The 18,214-nt window shown below is 41.2% G+C and overlaps 1 protein-coding gene across 2 annotated transcripts in view; it reads left to right on the top strand.

Moving 5' to 3' along the window:
- The window catches only part of LOC140354967 (1-phosphatidylinositol 4,5-bisphosphate phosphodiesterase beta-1-like), a 314,396-nt gene that overhangs the window by 209,664 nt on the left and 86,518 nt on the right, over nucleotides 1-18,214 (top strand). For both annotated transcript variants that reach the window (XM_072440120.1, XM_072440121.1), the window contains exons 7-8: nucleotides 471-546; nucleotides 15,144-15,244. In XM_072440120.1, coding sequence (XP_072296221.1) covers nucleotides 471-546; nucleotides 15,144-15,244 — 177 coding nt within the window. The remainder of the gene's footprint in view (nucleotides 1-470; nucleotides 547-15,143; nucleotides 15,245-18,214) is intronic.

The raw sequence follows: 18,214 nt of genomic DNA, 5'->3' as shown, positions 1-18,214 counted from the left end.
CCGCCACCTACTGTAGTTGTACGTCTTTAAAGTATGTGTTTTACGCTTTACCACAAACATTTTGATTAAAATTTAAAAAAAACAACAAGAAGAGAAAAACAGAGAAAGAAAGAGAGAGAGAGAGAAAACTAAAAACATCAAGAGCAGACGACCACAAACACAAAACAGTAACAGTAATCATCGTCATGGCAACAAAACGATTATTTGGATTATTATAACAGTTGGCAAAAGCAAAATGGTTAAATCAAAACTGGTTATTGTATTTCCCGTCGTCGCGTTTACCCCGTCGTTTCATAACGCTGTGCTGTTCCTTCGCTCGGGTGCCATTTTCCTCAACCATATGGCGCAGCAAGTGTTGCAAATCCTCCTCAAAGTGAAGCGAGCGCGGCGTCCCTGGCAGCACTCGGTCGTCCCTGGCAACGTGCGGTCGAGGCGGCGTTGCTCAGAACTGTCCCGTTTTGTCTGTGCAGCATCTTCAGGACGTTCACGGCCGACCGGAAGAGGGTGGAGACCGCGCTGGAAAACTGCAACCTCCCGTCTGTCAGGGTAAGACACGGACACATTAAACACAACACGGACACATTAAAGTGCGACACGGACACATCAAACACAACACAGACACATTAAACACAACACGGACACATTAAAGTGAGACACGGACACATTAAACACAACACGGACACATTAAACACAACATGGACACATTAAAGTGCGACACGGACACATTAAACACAACACGGACACATTAAAACACAATACGGACACATTAAACACAACACGGACACATTAAACACAACACGGACACATTAAAGTGCGACACGGACACATTAAACACAACACGGACACATTAAAGTGCGACACGGACACATCAAACACAACACAGACACATTAAACACAACACGGACACATTAAAGTGAGACACGGACACATTAAACACGACACGGACACATTAAACACAACATGGACACATTAAAGTGCGACACGGACACATTAAACACAACACGGACACATTAAAACACAATACGGACACATTAAACACAACACGGACACATTAAACACAACACGGACACATTAAAGTGCGACACGGACACATTAAACACAACACGGACACATTAAAGTGCGACACGGACACATCAAACACAACACAGACACATTAAACACAACACGGACACATTAAAGTGAGACACGGACACATTAAACACGACACGGACACATTAAACACAACATGGACACATTAAAGTGCGACACGGACACATTAAACACAACACGGACACATTAAAACACAATACGGACACATTAAACACAACACGGACACATTAAACACAACACGGACACATTAAAGTGCGACACGGACACATTAAACACAACACGGACAGATTAAAGTGCGACACGGACACATTAAACACAACACGGACACATTAAAGCACGACACAGAGACATTAAACACAACACGGACACATTAAAGCACGACACAGAGACATTAAACACAACACGGACACATTAAACACAACACGGACACATTAAACACAGACACATTAAACACAACACGGACACATTAAACACAGACACATTAAACACAACACGGACACATTAAACACAACACGGACACATTAAACACAGACACATTAAACACAACACGGACACATTAAACATGACACGGACACATTAAACACAACACGGACACATTAAACATAGACACATTAAACACAACACGGACACATTAAACATAGACACATTAAACACAACACGGACACATTAAACACAACACAGACACATTAAACACATCACGGACACATTAAACACAACACGGACACATTAAACACAACACAGACACATTAAACACATCACGGACACATTAAACACAACACGGACACATTAAACACAACACGGACACATTAAAGCACAACACAGAGACATTAAACACAACACAGACACATTAAAGCACGACACAGAGACATTAAACACAACACGGACACATTTAACACAACACGGACACATTAAACACAACACGGACACATTAAACACAACACGGACACATTAAACATAGACACATTAAACACAACACGGACACATTAAAGCACGACACAGAGACATTAAACACAACACGGACACATTAAACACAACACGGACACATTAAAGCACGACACAGAGACATTAAACACAACACGGACACATTAAACACAACACGGACACATTAAAGTGCGACACGGACACATTAAACACAACACGGACACATTAAAGTGCGACACGGACACATTAAACACAACACGGACACATTAAACACAACACGGACACATTAAAGCACGACACAGAGACATTAAACACAACACGGACACATTAAAGCACGACACAGAGACATTAAACACAACACGGACACATTAAACACAACACGGACACATTAAACGCAGACACATTAAACACAACACGGACACATTAAATACAACACGGACACATTAAACACAGACACATTAAACACAACACGGACACATTAAACACAACACGGACACATTAAACACAACACGGACACATTAAACACGACACGGACACATTAAACACAACACGGACACATTAAACATAGACACATTAAACACAACACGGACACATTAAACATAGACACATTAAACACAACACGGACACATTAAACACAACACAGACACATTAAACACATCACGGACACATTAAACACAACACGGACACATTAAACACAACACAGACACATTAAACACATCACGGACACATTAAACACAACACGGACACATTAAACACAACACGGACACATTAAAGCACAACACAGAGACATTAAACACAACACAGACACATTAAAGCACGACACAGAGACATTAAACACAACACGGACACATTTAACACAACACGGACACATTAAACACAACACGGACACATTAAACACAACACGGACACATTAAACATAGACACATTAAACACAACACGGACACATTAAAGCACGACACAGAGACATTAAACACAACACGGACACATTAAACACAACACGGACACATTAAAGCACGACACAGAGACATTAAACACAACACGGACACATTAAACACAACACGGACACATTAAAGTGCGACACGGACACATTAAACACAACACGGACACATTAAAGTGCGACACGGACACATTAAACACAACACGGACACATTAAACACAACACGGACACATTAAAGCACGACACAGAGACATTAAACACAACACGGACACATTAAAGCACGACACAGAGACATTAAACACAACACGGACACATTAAACACAACACGGACACATTAAACGCAGACACATTAAACACAACACGGACACATTAAATACAACACGGACACATTAAACACAGACACATTAAACACAACACGGACACATTAAACACAACACGGACACATTAAACACAACACGGACACATTAAACACGACACGGACACATTAAACACAACACGGACACATTAAACATAGACACATTAAACACAACACGGACACATTAAACATAGACACATTAAACACAACACGGACACATTAAACACAACACAGACACATTAAACACATCACGGACACATTAAACACAACAGGGACACATTAAACACAACACGGACACATTAAAGCACGACACAGAGACATTAAACACAACACGGACACATTAAAGCACGACACAGAGACATTAAACACAACACGGACACATTAAACACAACACGGACACATTAAACACAACACGGACACATTAAACATAGACACATTAAACACAACGCGGACACATTAAAGCACGACACAGAGACATTAAACACAACACGGACACATTAAACACAACACGGACACATTAAACACAACACGGACACATTAAAGTGCGACACGGACACATTAAACACAACACGGACACATTAAACACAACACGGACACATTAAACACAACACGGACACATTAAACACAACACAGACACATTGAACACAACACGGACACATTAAACACAACACGGACACATTAAACATAGACACATTAAACACAACGCGGACACATTAAAGCACGACACAGAGACATTAAACACAACACGGACACATTAAACACAACACGGACACATTAAACACAACACGGACACATTAAACACAACACGGACACATTAAACATAGACACATTAAACACAACACGGACACATTAAAGCACGACACAGAGACATTAAACACAACACGGACACATTAAACACAACACGGACACATTAAAGTGCGACACGGACACATTAAACACAACACGGACACATTAAACACAACACGGACACATTAAAGTGCGACACGGACACATTAAACACAACACGGACACATTAAAGTGCGACACGGACACATTAAACACAACACGGACACATTAAACACAACACAGACACATTAACATTAAACACAACACGGACACAATAAACACAACACGGACACATTAAACACAACACGGACACATTAAACATAGACACATTAAACACAACACGGACACATTAAAGCACGACACAGAGACATTAAACACAACACGGACACATTAAACACAACACGGACACATTAAAGTGCGACACGGACACATTAAACACAACACGGACACATTAAACACAACACGGACACATTAAAGTGCGACACGGACACATTAAACACAACACGGACACATTAAAGTGCGACACGGACACATTAAACACGACACGGACACATTAAACACAACACGGACACATTAAACATAGACACATTAAACACAACACGGACACATTAAAGCACGACACAGAGACATTAAACACAACACGGACACATTAAACACAACACGGAGACATTAAAGCACGACACAGAGACATTAAACACAACACGGACACATTAAACACAACACGGAGACATTAAAGCACGACACAGAGACATTAAACACAACACGGACACATTAAACACAACACGGAGACATTAAAGCACGACACAGAGACATTAAACACAACACGGACACATTAAAGTGCGACACGGACACATTAAACACAACACGGACACATTAAACACAACACGGACACATTAAACACAACACGGACACATTAAACACAACACAGACACATTGAACACAACACGGACACATTAAACACAACACGGACACATTAAACATAGACACATTAAACACAACACGGACACATTAAACACAACACGGACACATTAAACACAACACGGACACATTAAAGCACAACACAGTGACATTAAACACAACACGGACACATTAAACACAACACGGACACATTAAACACAACACGGACACATTAAACACAACACGGACACATTAAACACAACACGGACACATTAAACATAGACACATTAAACACAACACGGACACATTAAAGCACGACACAGAGACATTAAACACAACACGGACACATTAAACACAACACGGACACATTAAAGCACGACACAGAGACATTAAACACAACACGGACACATTAAACACAACACGGACACATTAAAGTGCGACACGGACACATTAAACACAACACGGACACATTAAAGTGCGACACGGACACATTAAACACAACACGGACACATTAAACACAACACGGACACATTAAAGCACGACACAGAGACATTAAACACAACACGGACACATTAAAGCACGACACAGAGACATTAAACACAACACGGACACATTAAACACAACACGGACACATTAAACGCAGACACATTAAACACAACACGGACACATTAAATACAACACGGACACATTAAACACAGACACATTAAACACAACACGGACACATTAAACACAACACGGACACATTAAACACAACACGGACACATTAAACACGACACGGACACATTAAACACAACACGGACACATTAAACATAGACACATTAAACACAACACGGACACATTAAACATAGACACATTAAACACAACACGGACACATTAAACACAACACAGACACATTAAACACATCACGGACACATTAAACACAACAGGGACACATTAAACACAACACGGACACATTAAAGCACGACACAGAGACATTAAACACAACACGGACACATTAAAGCACGACACAGAGACATTAAACACAACACGGACACATTAAACACAACACGGACACATTAAACATAGACACATTAAACACAACGCGGACACATTAAAGCACGACACAGAGACATTAAACACAACACGGACACATTAAACACAACACGGACACATTAAACACAACACGGACACATTAAAGTGCGACACGGACACATTAAACACAACACGGACACATTAAACACAACACGGACACATTAAACACAACACGGACACATTAAACACAACACAGACACATTGAACACAACACGGACACATTAAACACAACACGGACACATTAAACATAGACACATTAAACACAACGCGGACACATTAAAGCACGACACAGAGACATTAAACACAACACGGACACATTAAACACAACACGGACACATTAAACACAACACGGACACATTAAACACAACACGGACACATTAAACATAGACACATTAAACACAACACGGACACATTAAAGCACGACACAGAGACATTAAACACAACACGGACACATTAAACACAACACGGACACATTAAAGTGCGACACGGACACATTAAACACAACACGGACACATTAAACACAACACGGACACATTAAAGTGCGACACGGACACATTAAACACAACACGGACACATTAAAGTGCGACACGGACACATTAAACACAACACGGACACATTAAACACAACACAGACACATTAACATTAAACACAACACGGACACAATAAACACAACACGGACACATTAAACACAACACGGACACATTAAACATAGACACATTAAACACAACACGGACACATTAAAGCACGACACAGAGACATTAAACACAACACGGACACATTAAACACAACACGGACACATTAAAGTGCGACACGGACACATTAAACACAACACGGACACATTAAACACAACACGGACACATTAAACACAACACGGACACATTAAACACAACACGGACACATTAAAGTGCGACACGGACACATTAAACACGACACGGACACATTAAACACAACACGGACACATTAAACATAGACACATTAAACACAACACGGACACATTAAAGCACGACACAGAGACATTAAACACAACACGGACACATTAAACACAACACGGAGACATTAAAGCACGACACAGAGACATTAAACACAACACGGACACATTAAACACAACACGGAGACATTAAAGCACGACACAGAGACATTAAACACAACACGGACACATTAAAGTGCGACACGGACACATTAAACACAACACGGACACATTAAACACAACACGGACACATTAAACACAACACGGACACATTAAACACAACACAGACACATTGAACACAACACGGACACATTAAACACAACACGGACACATTAAACATAGACACATTAAACACAACACGGACACATTAAACACAACACGGACACATTAAACACAACACGGACACATTAAAGCACAACACAGTGACATTAAACACAACACGGACACATTAAACACAACACGGACACATTAAACACAACACGGACACATTAAACACAACACGGACACATTAAACACAACACAGACACATTGAACACAACACGGACACATAAACACAACACGGACATTTTTGTTGGTAGATGTCTTTTTGTAATTTATTTTATTGTATTATTCTTCACAATTTTGCTTTCTGGTTCTGTTCTGTGTGAACAATTTGAAAATATATATATATATATATATATTATAAAATGAATTAGGAAAAGTTTTTTTTTTGCCCCAGTTCAAGTGATTATTTCTCATAAAACCTAAAACAAAATACATTTCCGAAACAGTTATTTCAAATACATTTTATTTGATTATAGTCCATTTTGTGTTAGTATATATGTGTTTCTGGTGTATTTGTTTTAATTGGAGGGTTGCTGGTAAAATCTTCTTTCTTCAATTTTCCTTTTAGAATGTTTATATTATTTTTTAAAAGATATGTAAATGTCCAAAGTTTTTTCAGTCCTGTCCTTGTTAGATTTTTCTTGTTACTGCCTTTTTTGCTGCTGCCAAAAGTACACACTCCACAGGTATCCATCAATCATCTCCATCGCTGGAGCCCTAAAAATTTGGTTATAGTGATTATTCAGGTTGCATTATAATTGTAAGAACTAAAAACTAATAATCGTGACTATTTTAGAAGCAAAATTATGTCATTTCGATTCAATCTATTCTATTCTAATTCTATTCAATAAGTTAATACCTGAATGTATGGCGTTTGTTATGGGGCTGTTTATGTCACAATAACTTTACTTTCACATTCAGAGAGTTTGATTTCATAGTATTGAGGCAGTAATGTAGTAGAACGATTGTCTGGTATTTATGAATAATAGTCTCAAAGCACATGGTAAAAAACAAAATGTATATTAAAAAAGATTTGCATACAAATGTAAAATGTACAAATAACTGAAAATAAAATTAAAAAATGACAAAAAAAACGGAATAAAATAGAACAAAATATAACAAATTACAAATAAAATAGAACAGAATAAAATAACATAATATAAAATAGAAGAAATTGCAAAAAAATAAATTAAAGTGTGTCTGATATCAAATTCAGCAAAATCAACAGTTGATTTTTTTTTCATAATAATCAGATTTCTTCAAGATATTTCTACATTTATTCATTAACTTGTCTGAAATGTACACCCAAAACTAAATGTTTCAAAATAGTGTGGCAGGCCATTTGAACTCAATACAAGAAAAAATTAAAATTAAAAATAAAAACAATTCTACACATCGCTTCTACAAAATTAAACTTGTCAAACCATCTCCTAATTAGACCATTAATTCTGAATTCACGTGGCTGTAACTCATCTCGACACTCACTTTAAAGTTGTGTATCTCTTCGTCTAAACATGCATAATTCCCCTCCTCTTTTCTTATCTGCGTCACCTGCTTTATCGCCTTTTGTTTTTCAATCAGCTCTCTCCATTCTCCCGAGACGCCGCTTGATTGTTTGTTCGCTCGTTTGTTAAGAGCCTTATTTTCGGGACGTATGCCTGACTGGCCCCGCTCCCGTTCACGCAGGTGCCTCAACAGTACCTAAAAGTGTGTACCGTTACTGCAAAACGAAATGAAGACAGTACCATCACCTGAGTACTACAGAGCGATGATGGTACTACTGTTATTACTTCAGTTGTTGCTGAAGTTAAAGGTGAACTATGTAACTTATACGCGCCATTTTGAGCACTTTTTCCCCTTAAAAGATAATATTTTTAGGGCTGCAGTCCTTTCAGCCTTGTCTTATATTGACTAATATTGTTTTAATAATTTCGATGAATCTCAGTGTAAAGGAGAAAGCGTAGAGTGAATAAGCAGGAGTTTTGGGAATTAATTGTGAATTTAATTTGCCTTTTAAATATGCACTTTGGGTTGGATCACGGAGATGATTTTGTTACCTTTTGCTAATTCTACGCCCCCTTTTTGTCGACTAATTGATGCATAGCTTATGGATAAGTTGATTACAGCCCTACTATTTTTGGATTTGAATTGTTAATTGCTATGGCAACAGTGCTAAATTCACGCACTCACTGGAATCTTCCGCAGTGCAGCATTAAACATGTCTTTCTTGGAACATTCCGGGCAAAGCAGTAAAAACATGTTAAAAAAAGTGTTAGAATTGAAAAAGAATGTTATATTATTGGTAATAAATATGTACAGCCCTTTTGAGTAGTTAATACCTGTTTGTATTTGGTAAAACCCACTGATTTAAAGCAGATTTAGCGTTAACTTCTTTAGCACACCATTCACAACAAAAATAGGGTAAATCTTAACTTTTAGCTGTGGGTATTTTGCATTTGCGTGCGATCCAAAATACACACTTTCTGCTGATTCTTTTCAAAGAGTGAGTCTGGATCCAAACTCAAACACAATTGTGCAATCAGATGTGTTTATTTTGTGAAATGGAAGAGGTCAGAGGTCACTTTATCATTTAGCACAATATCAAACTTCTCTATGCTCAGATTAAGAGAGTTTTCCAGTCCCTGTGATGTTTTTTTTTACCTTGCGTGTCCCCGATTGGCCGATCCACCTGACAATCACGCCCATCTGAATTTGAGGACACAAACATGGTGTCCAGACTGATGAAGACAAATGTACAAATACCAATATGTGGCAGGTAAAACCCAAGGATCTAAAATGGACAAAAGCCACATACTAAACATAGTGTAAATCTTAACACTTTTTGCAGTCTATTTTGCATAACTTTTGCTAAAAAAATTTGATTACAGTTTTTTACAATTGAATAAACACAATTTTGATGGTTTTGTTTTATTTAGCAAAACCCTACACACAATTAGCACAACCACAAACCCAATTATCAAAACACCTTTGCAAAATGTAACACTCTTGTAAAAACTCTACACTAATTGATCAAAACCATATTTTTTTACCATATGAAACACACACGTTGTATATGACTTAACTATGTTTGCACCAGTTACACACCAGTTACACACCAGTTACACATCAGTTACACACCAGTTACACACCAGTTACACACCAGTTACACATCAGTTAGACACCAGTTACACACCAGTTACACACCAGTTACACATCAGTTAGACACCAGTTACACACCAGTTACACACCAGTTACACACCAGTTACACACCAGTTACACACTGCTGTGGAAAACCTTAAACACTTTCGGCTAATTCTGCTTCTAAGTGCTCAGAGTCGTGTGGGTGAAGAACACCGTGAATTTGCAAAACATGGCTCGGATTTGCACAACTGGAAACACAATGTCTGCTCACACTTTTTGCAAAACAATACACACAGTGAACACTACACGCTTGTGTGCATGACTGTAGACACCACAAAGACTAATGCTGTTGACAACGTCATTTATTTTTTTCCACATACTCAAGCCAACATGGCGGAAAAGAAAAAAATTCCCAGTTTTCATGAACATTACATTTTATCCAGTACAAAAAAGAACCCTCCCAAACTCCTCCCCCTCTTCCTCCTGCTTGAAGTCTTCCTCTTCCTCTTCCTCTACCTTTACCCTTACCTAGACCTCCACCTCTGGCACGGCCTCTGCCTCCTTCTTCTCCTTCTCCTCTTCCTCCTTCTCATCCTCACTCTTCCGCTTCCTTCCATTTTGGTTCAGTTTGGTGAACTCACATGCTGCATTTTTATAGTGCTTAAATCTGATTGGTGTGTCTACAATTAAGCAATCTTGTGTTTGGTCACCTAATGGCAGTGTTCAATGAGCTGGCACATGGGTGTGGTCATTTGGCACATGGGTGTGGTCATTTGACAGTCAGTGCTTTAGAATTGCAAAGAAGTGACATCTTGATAAACATCTGTGTCTAAATACATACAAGTGTGTTCAGAGTTGTAAATCACTGTGTGTATTGTTTTGCACAAAGTGTGAACTGACTCATTGTGGTTACAGTGGTGCAAATCTGAGGCCGAGTTTTGCTCCTTGAGTGTAAGGTTTTGATAATTGGGCTAAACTTTAGATTTGAGTGTTTATTCAATCGTAAAAAAAACTGTAAATTGGTCTGTAAAGTCTTGAATTTGAGCCAAAATAGCCAAAACAGCTTTAAAATGTATTTTATTGAGAGATAAAAACAACCTTACAATAAAATGTCTCAAAAGTGACATTTATATAAACTGACATGAGGCGTAACATTCTGTACCTTTAAATAATGAGCTTATATAATCTATTTTCCTCCGCCGTCCATTAGAGAGTCCAAGGAAAACATACTTATCTTTGGATGACACTGGCTCATTATAACATCCCTTACATATGGACCCGTCAAGTCAAGTGACGTGACGCATGCTACACCGCTACACGTGCGCTACATCGCTACGCGCGCGCACGGCCGATGTGGCTTTAACGAACGACTTCACTGCAAAGTAAACACAACGAGCGCCTTATTGTCCCCGACGCGCAGGCTTCACACGCTAACACTTAATTAGCAGGAAGTCGGAAGCGTAAGTGCGTCGCCCGGCGGAAGTCCACAGGGATTCGCCATGTGCAAGTAATTACGACTAAACGGCAGAGCTGCTAATCCTTTTAAACACAAACGCACAGACGCTGACCGACGCGCACCGGTCCACGGAATGACGTGCGCAGGCTGTAAACTGCTGACAACAAGGGCTTTTTACGTGAGCTAAAATGTGATATTATCTGATTTCTTGACTTTAAAAAATTACACACAAAACCACAAAGCACAGCATCTGATGTGAGTAACCAGAGGGACCGTGGTCAGAAAGACATACGCTCGTTTTTATCGTTTACAGGTCATTTCAATAATATTGTAACGAAAAAAAATATCCGCTAATAATCAGTATTTGATCGTGCAGCGCAATAATGTATTAAATTGACACTTTGTTATGTAGAATAACATGTTCACATTGCCCTTAAGATCAGAACATAATTGTCTGATATTGTCTGATTGTTGTTGTTATCTCGATACTAGACGTGGGAGATACATAAAAATGTATATTGTTGTCTTTAAGTGACGCACAGACAGAACTGTGGTAAGTGTCTGGTATGTTAACGTAACATATGAACAGTTATTCAGATAACTATAGCATAAAGAACATGCTAACAAGTTTACCAAAGCATCAGTTTTACCCCAAATCACTAAATCCATTGAATTCTTCTTCCTCTGTGTCACTTCTAAACAACTCCACAAACTCCAGAGGTAGAGGAAGTGCAGATTCTTCTTCTGCGTCGCTTAGAGCCTAGAGCGCCCTCTTGTGGTTGTCAGTGTGAAAATAACAAGTAATATCACATACAAGTCGCTCTGGAGTCTGGCCAAAACTATGACAAAAGGTGCGACTTATAGTTCGGAAAATACGGTATATCATGATTAGAAATATTACAAATGTCTAGATTTACGCAGGTTTTAGCGCTGGCTTCCAACATGCAGAGGCAGGACGACAGCGCCATCTGCAGTCCAACTCCCTCAAGACAGTGCGCGAGAGTGACAAGCTCCCATCTTCTCGGTTTATGCATCTCATTTCCCTCCTTTAACTGGCAACAGTGTTTGTCTTTGAATGACGTTAATGATGATTGTTTACAATGTCTGAGACGAGATGGTACGTCACAGCTTCATCACATGACCATCTGAAGAAGACTGTTAGTGAGCCGTTTGTATGGAAGAGACGCTAACGTCTGTTACAGTAGTTGTTTTAGACAGACCCAGTGGATAGAGAGACATTTTATTAAATGTTTTGTTTGTGTTCTAGTGTCCCGTGTTTGTATGTTGTTTATTTTGTGTCGTGTTTTAACAGGTTACCCATGAGCTTTTCTCATTGGGTTTTCCCTGTCTAAATAAATTAACTGTGAACTAGGGGTGGGCGAAATTGACAAAATATATACCGTATTTTCCAGAGTATAAGTCGCACCAGCCAAAAAATGCATAATAGAGAAGAAAAAAACATATATAAGTTGCACTAGAGTATGAAATGCGGTTGTAAATGTGAAAATAACAAATAATATCACATATAAGTCGCCCCGGAGTATAAGTATATAAGTATGAATATAAGTATAAGTCGCACCCTGGCCAAAACTATAAAAAAAAAAAATTCTCTTTACTATTTTTTTCTTTACAAAATCAAAAAAAAAACCTGACAAAATAATGTATTTGATTTTCAAACACACACACCCACAGAAAAGGGGGGAAGCAGAAAACACAAAATAAAGGCTAGTGGCATAAAAAAAAAATAAGCACTGGTATATCTCAATTTTATATTTGGAGCATTCAACATTCAATATTACAACACAATATTTGGTCAATCCAACAAAAATGTGTCTTTAAACGTTCTAGTTGCGGTTTCGTCATCAGACAATTGTAAAATGTCTGTAAAATGAATCACAAAATACAGAAATATCACCTCACACTCTCATTTGAACATAACATAACCAGTTTTTCCTTATGTTTAATCAGCTCTTTTAGGAGCATTTTTCACTCTAAACGATGTCCTTGCTGTTCAGAGTGTGCATGAATTCAAAACAACATTCACAATATGACGATATGATCTACATTTTGAAATATTGCTCACCTCGACCTTGACACCCCCCCCGACGTTACACAGAATGTGCCCTTTAAGAATCGTACGACTTAATGTGAACCGTTTCCTCGCCCGCTCGCTCGCTCCAGCGCGCGTGCATTTCAAACGCACCTGCTCCACCGCCATGACCCTCGGATCCTTGTGGATAACTGTTGGAGGTTATCTGGATGCTTAATGAGTTGCGTGTTAAATTTTGCGTGTGGGCAGCCATGCGGGGAGGAAGGTCAGAGGTTGGGCTCAGTCGATTGCCCTGAGGTTGTAAAGTCGTCCTAAAAGAAACGCTGTCGGTTTCTGTGCATGTTTCACCCAGTAATATGTTTTTGTATGGACTCCTAATCTCTTCTATTGTTCTACTCATCCTAATTGTACTGTATATAATGTAAATGTATGTTGCTGGGCATTTTTTACACCTCACCTGCAACGAAACTACAGCTAATACATTTACAGACATGTTGATTCATGTGCACCGTCCCAGTTCAATAATCATAATCATAATCATAATAAATAAATACATAAATAAATAAAAGATAATAACAATATTAAAAAAAAATGTGGTCGTTTTTTTGTTTCATTATTGGCAGACTTTGATGAAAAAAGTGGTTTCTAGAGGGCCTCAGGAGGATAGGATTAGCTTTTATCATGATTAATATTTATCATGATCAATATTAGCGTGTTTACACCTGAACTAGAGGTCTGTACTGGTTTGAAATGTGTATCTACACTAGGGCTTATGGGATGGACAGACATATACAATATTCAATGCATAACCTCAACCTTGACAATAGTAATAATTTGAATATTGGCTTGGATTTATATTGACTTTTGTAAGATGGACAGACGTTTCGACTCTTGGATGAGAGTCGAAACGTCTAATTTTTCTAACTGAGTCCAGATGACTACAACTGAAGCTTTTTCTACGGTGATAGAAGTTGTTGAATTTAGTGCCAGTTTTGGTTTCATGTGGATTGGCCCAGTGATTACAGAGATGTGAACCATGAACTGTCTGTGTTTTAGAATGTGTAGAACATTATTGAAGTGTGTGTTCCTGTTGTGTGTTGTGTGTTTCAGAGTGACTCGATACCACAGGAGGACTTCACTCCAGAGGTCTACACTCAGTTCCTCTGTAACATCTGCCCTCGGCCAGAACTCGACAACATCTTCTGCGACATGTGAGATTCAATTACAAAGACGTCTGTGTCACAAGGCTGTGCTCCTTATTTAACCCCATTTTACCCCCGATGTGGCATTGTTTTAGTCCTGGTTTAGTCCTGTTCTAGTCCTGATCTAATCCTGGTTTAGTTTTGTTTTTAGTCCTGGTCTAGTCCTAGTTTAGTCCTGGTTTAGTCCTGGTTTCGCCCTGGTTTAGTCCTGGTCTAGTCCTGGTACAGTCCTGTTTTAGTCCTGGTGTAGTCCTGGTACAGTCCTGTTTTAGTCCTGGTCTACTAGTCCTGGTTTAGTCCTGGTTTAATTTAATCTCAGTTTAATTCTAATTTGTGTTGTGAGAATGCCGTCATGTGTTTTTGAGCCTTTAGATTCTCTGCTTTCAGGTTTAATGGCGCTCTGAGTAAACACTTCATTAACACGAGTATAAAGTGATCTAATTGTCCTGGTGCTTTGGCACGACTTGTTTTCTGTAGAATGTGATCTTGTCCGTCTACAACAGAGGTGGATTCCTGCATCAATTGTAAATTGTATAAAAAAAATCCATGGACTCTTTATGTATTCATCAGAAACAGAACAGAATCACTGAGCTTCCAGCAAAAGGAGATTAAAGCTGATTTAACATCGCAAAACCAGGAGAGGAATTCACATCTTGTTCCTAGCTCTCACAAACACAATCATACTAATACTAATACTACTAATAATATTCACGTGTGTTCATTTTCACCTTTTTTCGGTCCTCACGGGCACAGCCAATCAGAGCTCTGCTTTTGGTCCTTACTTCCAGGTTGATGAGAAATAAAATACTTTATTACTGGCAGAAAATGTGCAGTAGTCTAATGTAGTCTCAGTTATAAAATACTACTTGGTGTTAAATGCCCTAGCGTTAATTAAAGGTGCACTATGTAACCTTTTCTGGTAGAATGCACAGCGCCTGCTCGTCTCCATGGAGACGAGCTTTGCCCTGAATGTTTCACAGTTTTAACTTGTCCTGCTCGCATTTATTCAATTACAGTTACTAAATAATATCTATAAGTCATGTGTTCTTACTGTGTGCGGTGTTGCCTTTCCACAGATCTGATCTGTAACTTGACACATGTTTGTCTTAGTTAATATATTCATATGTGGAACAATCCAGGCAAAGCTAAAACTGCTCCGAGGACAAAGTAAGTAGTAATAATGGTACTTTAAGGCCAGATTGTGAGAAGTAAATATTTTTCATGAACATGTTACAAATACATTTATCTGTAGAAATAATGTCTCATGTTTGTGATATTAGATCAATATTAGTGACAATGTTCATTAGAATACTACATTTATCTAACCACACCATAAAAACTGCATTACAGCCACAGATGATCTCACTTAAGCAGCACAGGGCCGTACGATGACGTCATCTGAAAGCAGCATTAAAAGCCTATTTGGCCCCGAGGGTTTTAAACCATCAACCACGGAGCGGGGCCAGTGTCACCCGGGACGAGCCCCGGACCACGCTGCACACTGGAGGAAGTGTTCAAGATTATAATGTTTGAAGCGACCGGCTGCAGCACAGTCTCAACTACAGCTGTGCTCAATATATCGACATCGTGATCTATATCGTGACAGACTTCTTGGCAATACGAGTATCGATACAGAGATGTAGTTAGCCTCCTGCCTGAGGGGAGTGGCCTCCTGCCTGAGGGGAGTGGCCTCCTGCCTGAGGGGAGTGGCCTCCTCCCTGAGGGGAGTGGCCTCCTGCCTGAGGGGAGTGGCCTCCTGCCTGAGGGGAGTGGCCTCCTGCCTGAGGGGAATGGCCTCCTCCCTGAGGGGAGTGGCCTCCTCCCTGAGGGGAGTGGCCTCCTCCCTGGGGAGTGGCCTCCTGCCTGAGGGGAGTGGCCTCCTCCCTGAGGGGAGTGGCCTCCTCCCTGGTGAGAGGCCTCCTCCCTGAGGGGAATGGCCTCCTCCCTGAGGGGAGTGGCCTCCTGCCTGAGGGGAGTGGCCTCCTCCCTGAGGGGAGTGGCCTCCTGCCTGAGGGGAGTGGCCTCCTGCCTGAGGGGAATGGCCTCCTCCCTGAGGGGAATGGCCTCCTCCCTGAGGGGAGTGGCCTCCTGCCTGAGGGGAGTGGCCTCCTGCCTGAGGGGAGTGGCCTCCTCCCTGGGGAGTGGCCTCCTCCCTGAGGGGAGTGGCCTCCTCCCTGAGGGGAGTGGCCTCCTGCCTGAGGGGAGTGGCCTCCTGCCTGAGGGGAATGGCCTCCTCCCTGAGGGGAGTGGCCTCCTGCCTGAGGGGAGTGGCCTCCTGCCTGAGGGGAGTGGCCTCCTGCCTGAGGGGAGTGGCCTCCTCCCTGAGGGGAATGGCCTCCTGCCTGAGGGGAGTGACCTCCTGCCTGAGGGGAGTGGCCTCCTGCCTGAGGGGAGTGGCCTCCTGCCTGAGGGGAGTGGCCTCCTGCCTGAGGGGAGTGGCCTCCTCCCTGAGGGGAGTGGCCTCCTGCCTGAGGGGAATGGCCTCCTCCCTGAGGGGAATGGCCTCCTGCCTGAGGGGAGTGGCCTCCTGCCTGAGGGGAGTGGCCTCCTCCCTGAGGGGAATGGCCTCCTCCCTGAGGGGAATGGCCTCCTGCCTGAGGGGAGTGGCCTCCTGCCTGAGGGGAGTGGCCTCCTGCCTGAGAGGAGTGGCCTCCTCCCTGGGGAGTGGCCTCCTCCCTGAGGGGAGTGGCCTCCTCCCTGAGGGGAGTGGCCTCCTGCCTGAGGGGAATGGCCTCCTCCCTGAGGGGAGTGGCCTCCTGCCTGAGGGGAGTGGCCTCCTGCCTGAGGGGAATGGCCTCCTCCCTGAGGGGAATGGCCTCCTGCCTGAGGGGAGTGGCCTCCTGCCTGAGGGGAGTGGCCTCCTCCCTGAGGGGAATGGCCTCCTGCCTGAGGGGAGTGGCCTCCTGCCTGAGGGGAGTGGCCTCCTGCCTGAGAGGAGTGGCCTCCTCCCTGGGGAGTGGCCTCCTCCCTGAGGGGAGT

The sequence above is a fragment of the Eucyclogobius newberryi genome, unplaced genomic scaffold (genome assembly GCF_026437365.1).
Source record: "Eucyclogobius newberryi isolate DKJ021-1_F unplaced genomic scaffold, fEucNew1.0.hap1 SCAF_1, whole genome shotgun sequence".
Lineage (NCBI taxonomy): Eukaryota > Metazoa > Chordata > Actinopteri > Gobiiformes > Gobiidae > Eucyclogobius > Eucyclogobius newberryi.
Note: the sequence above shows the minus strand (reverse complement) of the source record. Positions and strands in the feature narration are given on the sequence as shown.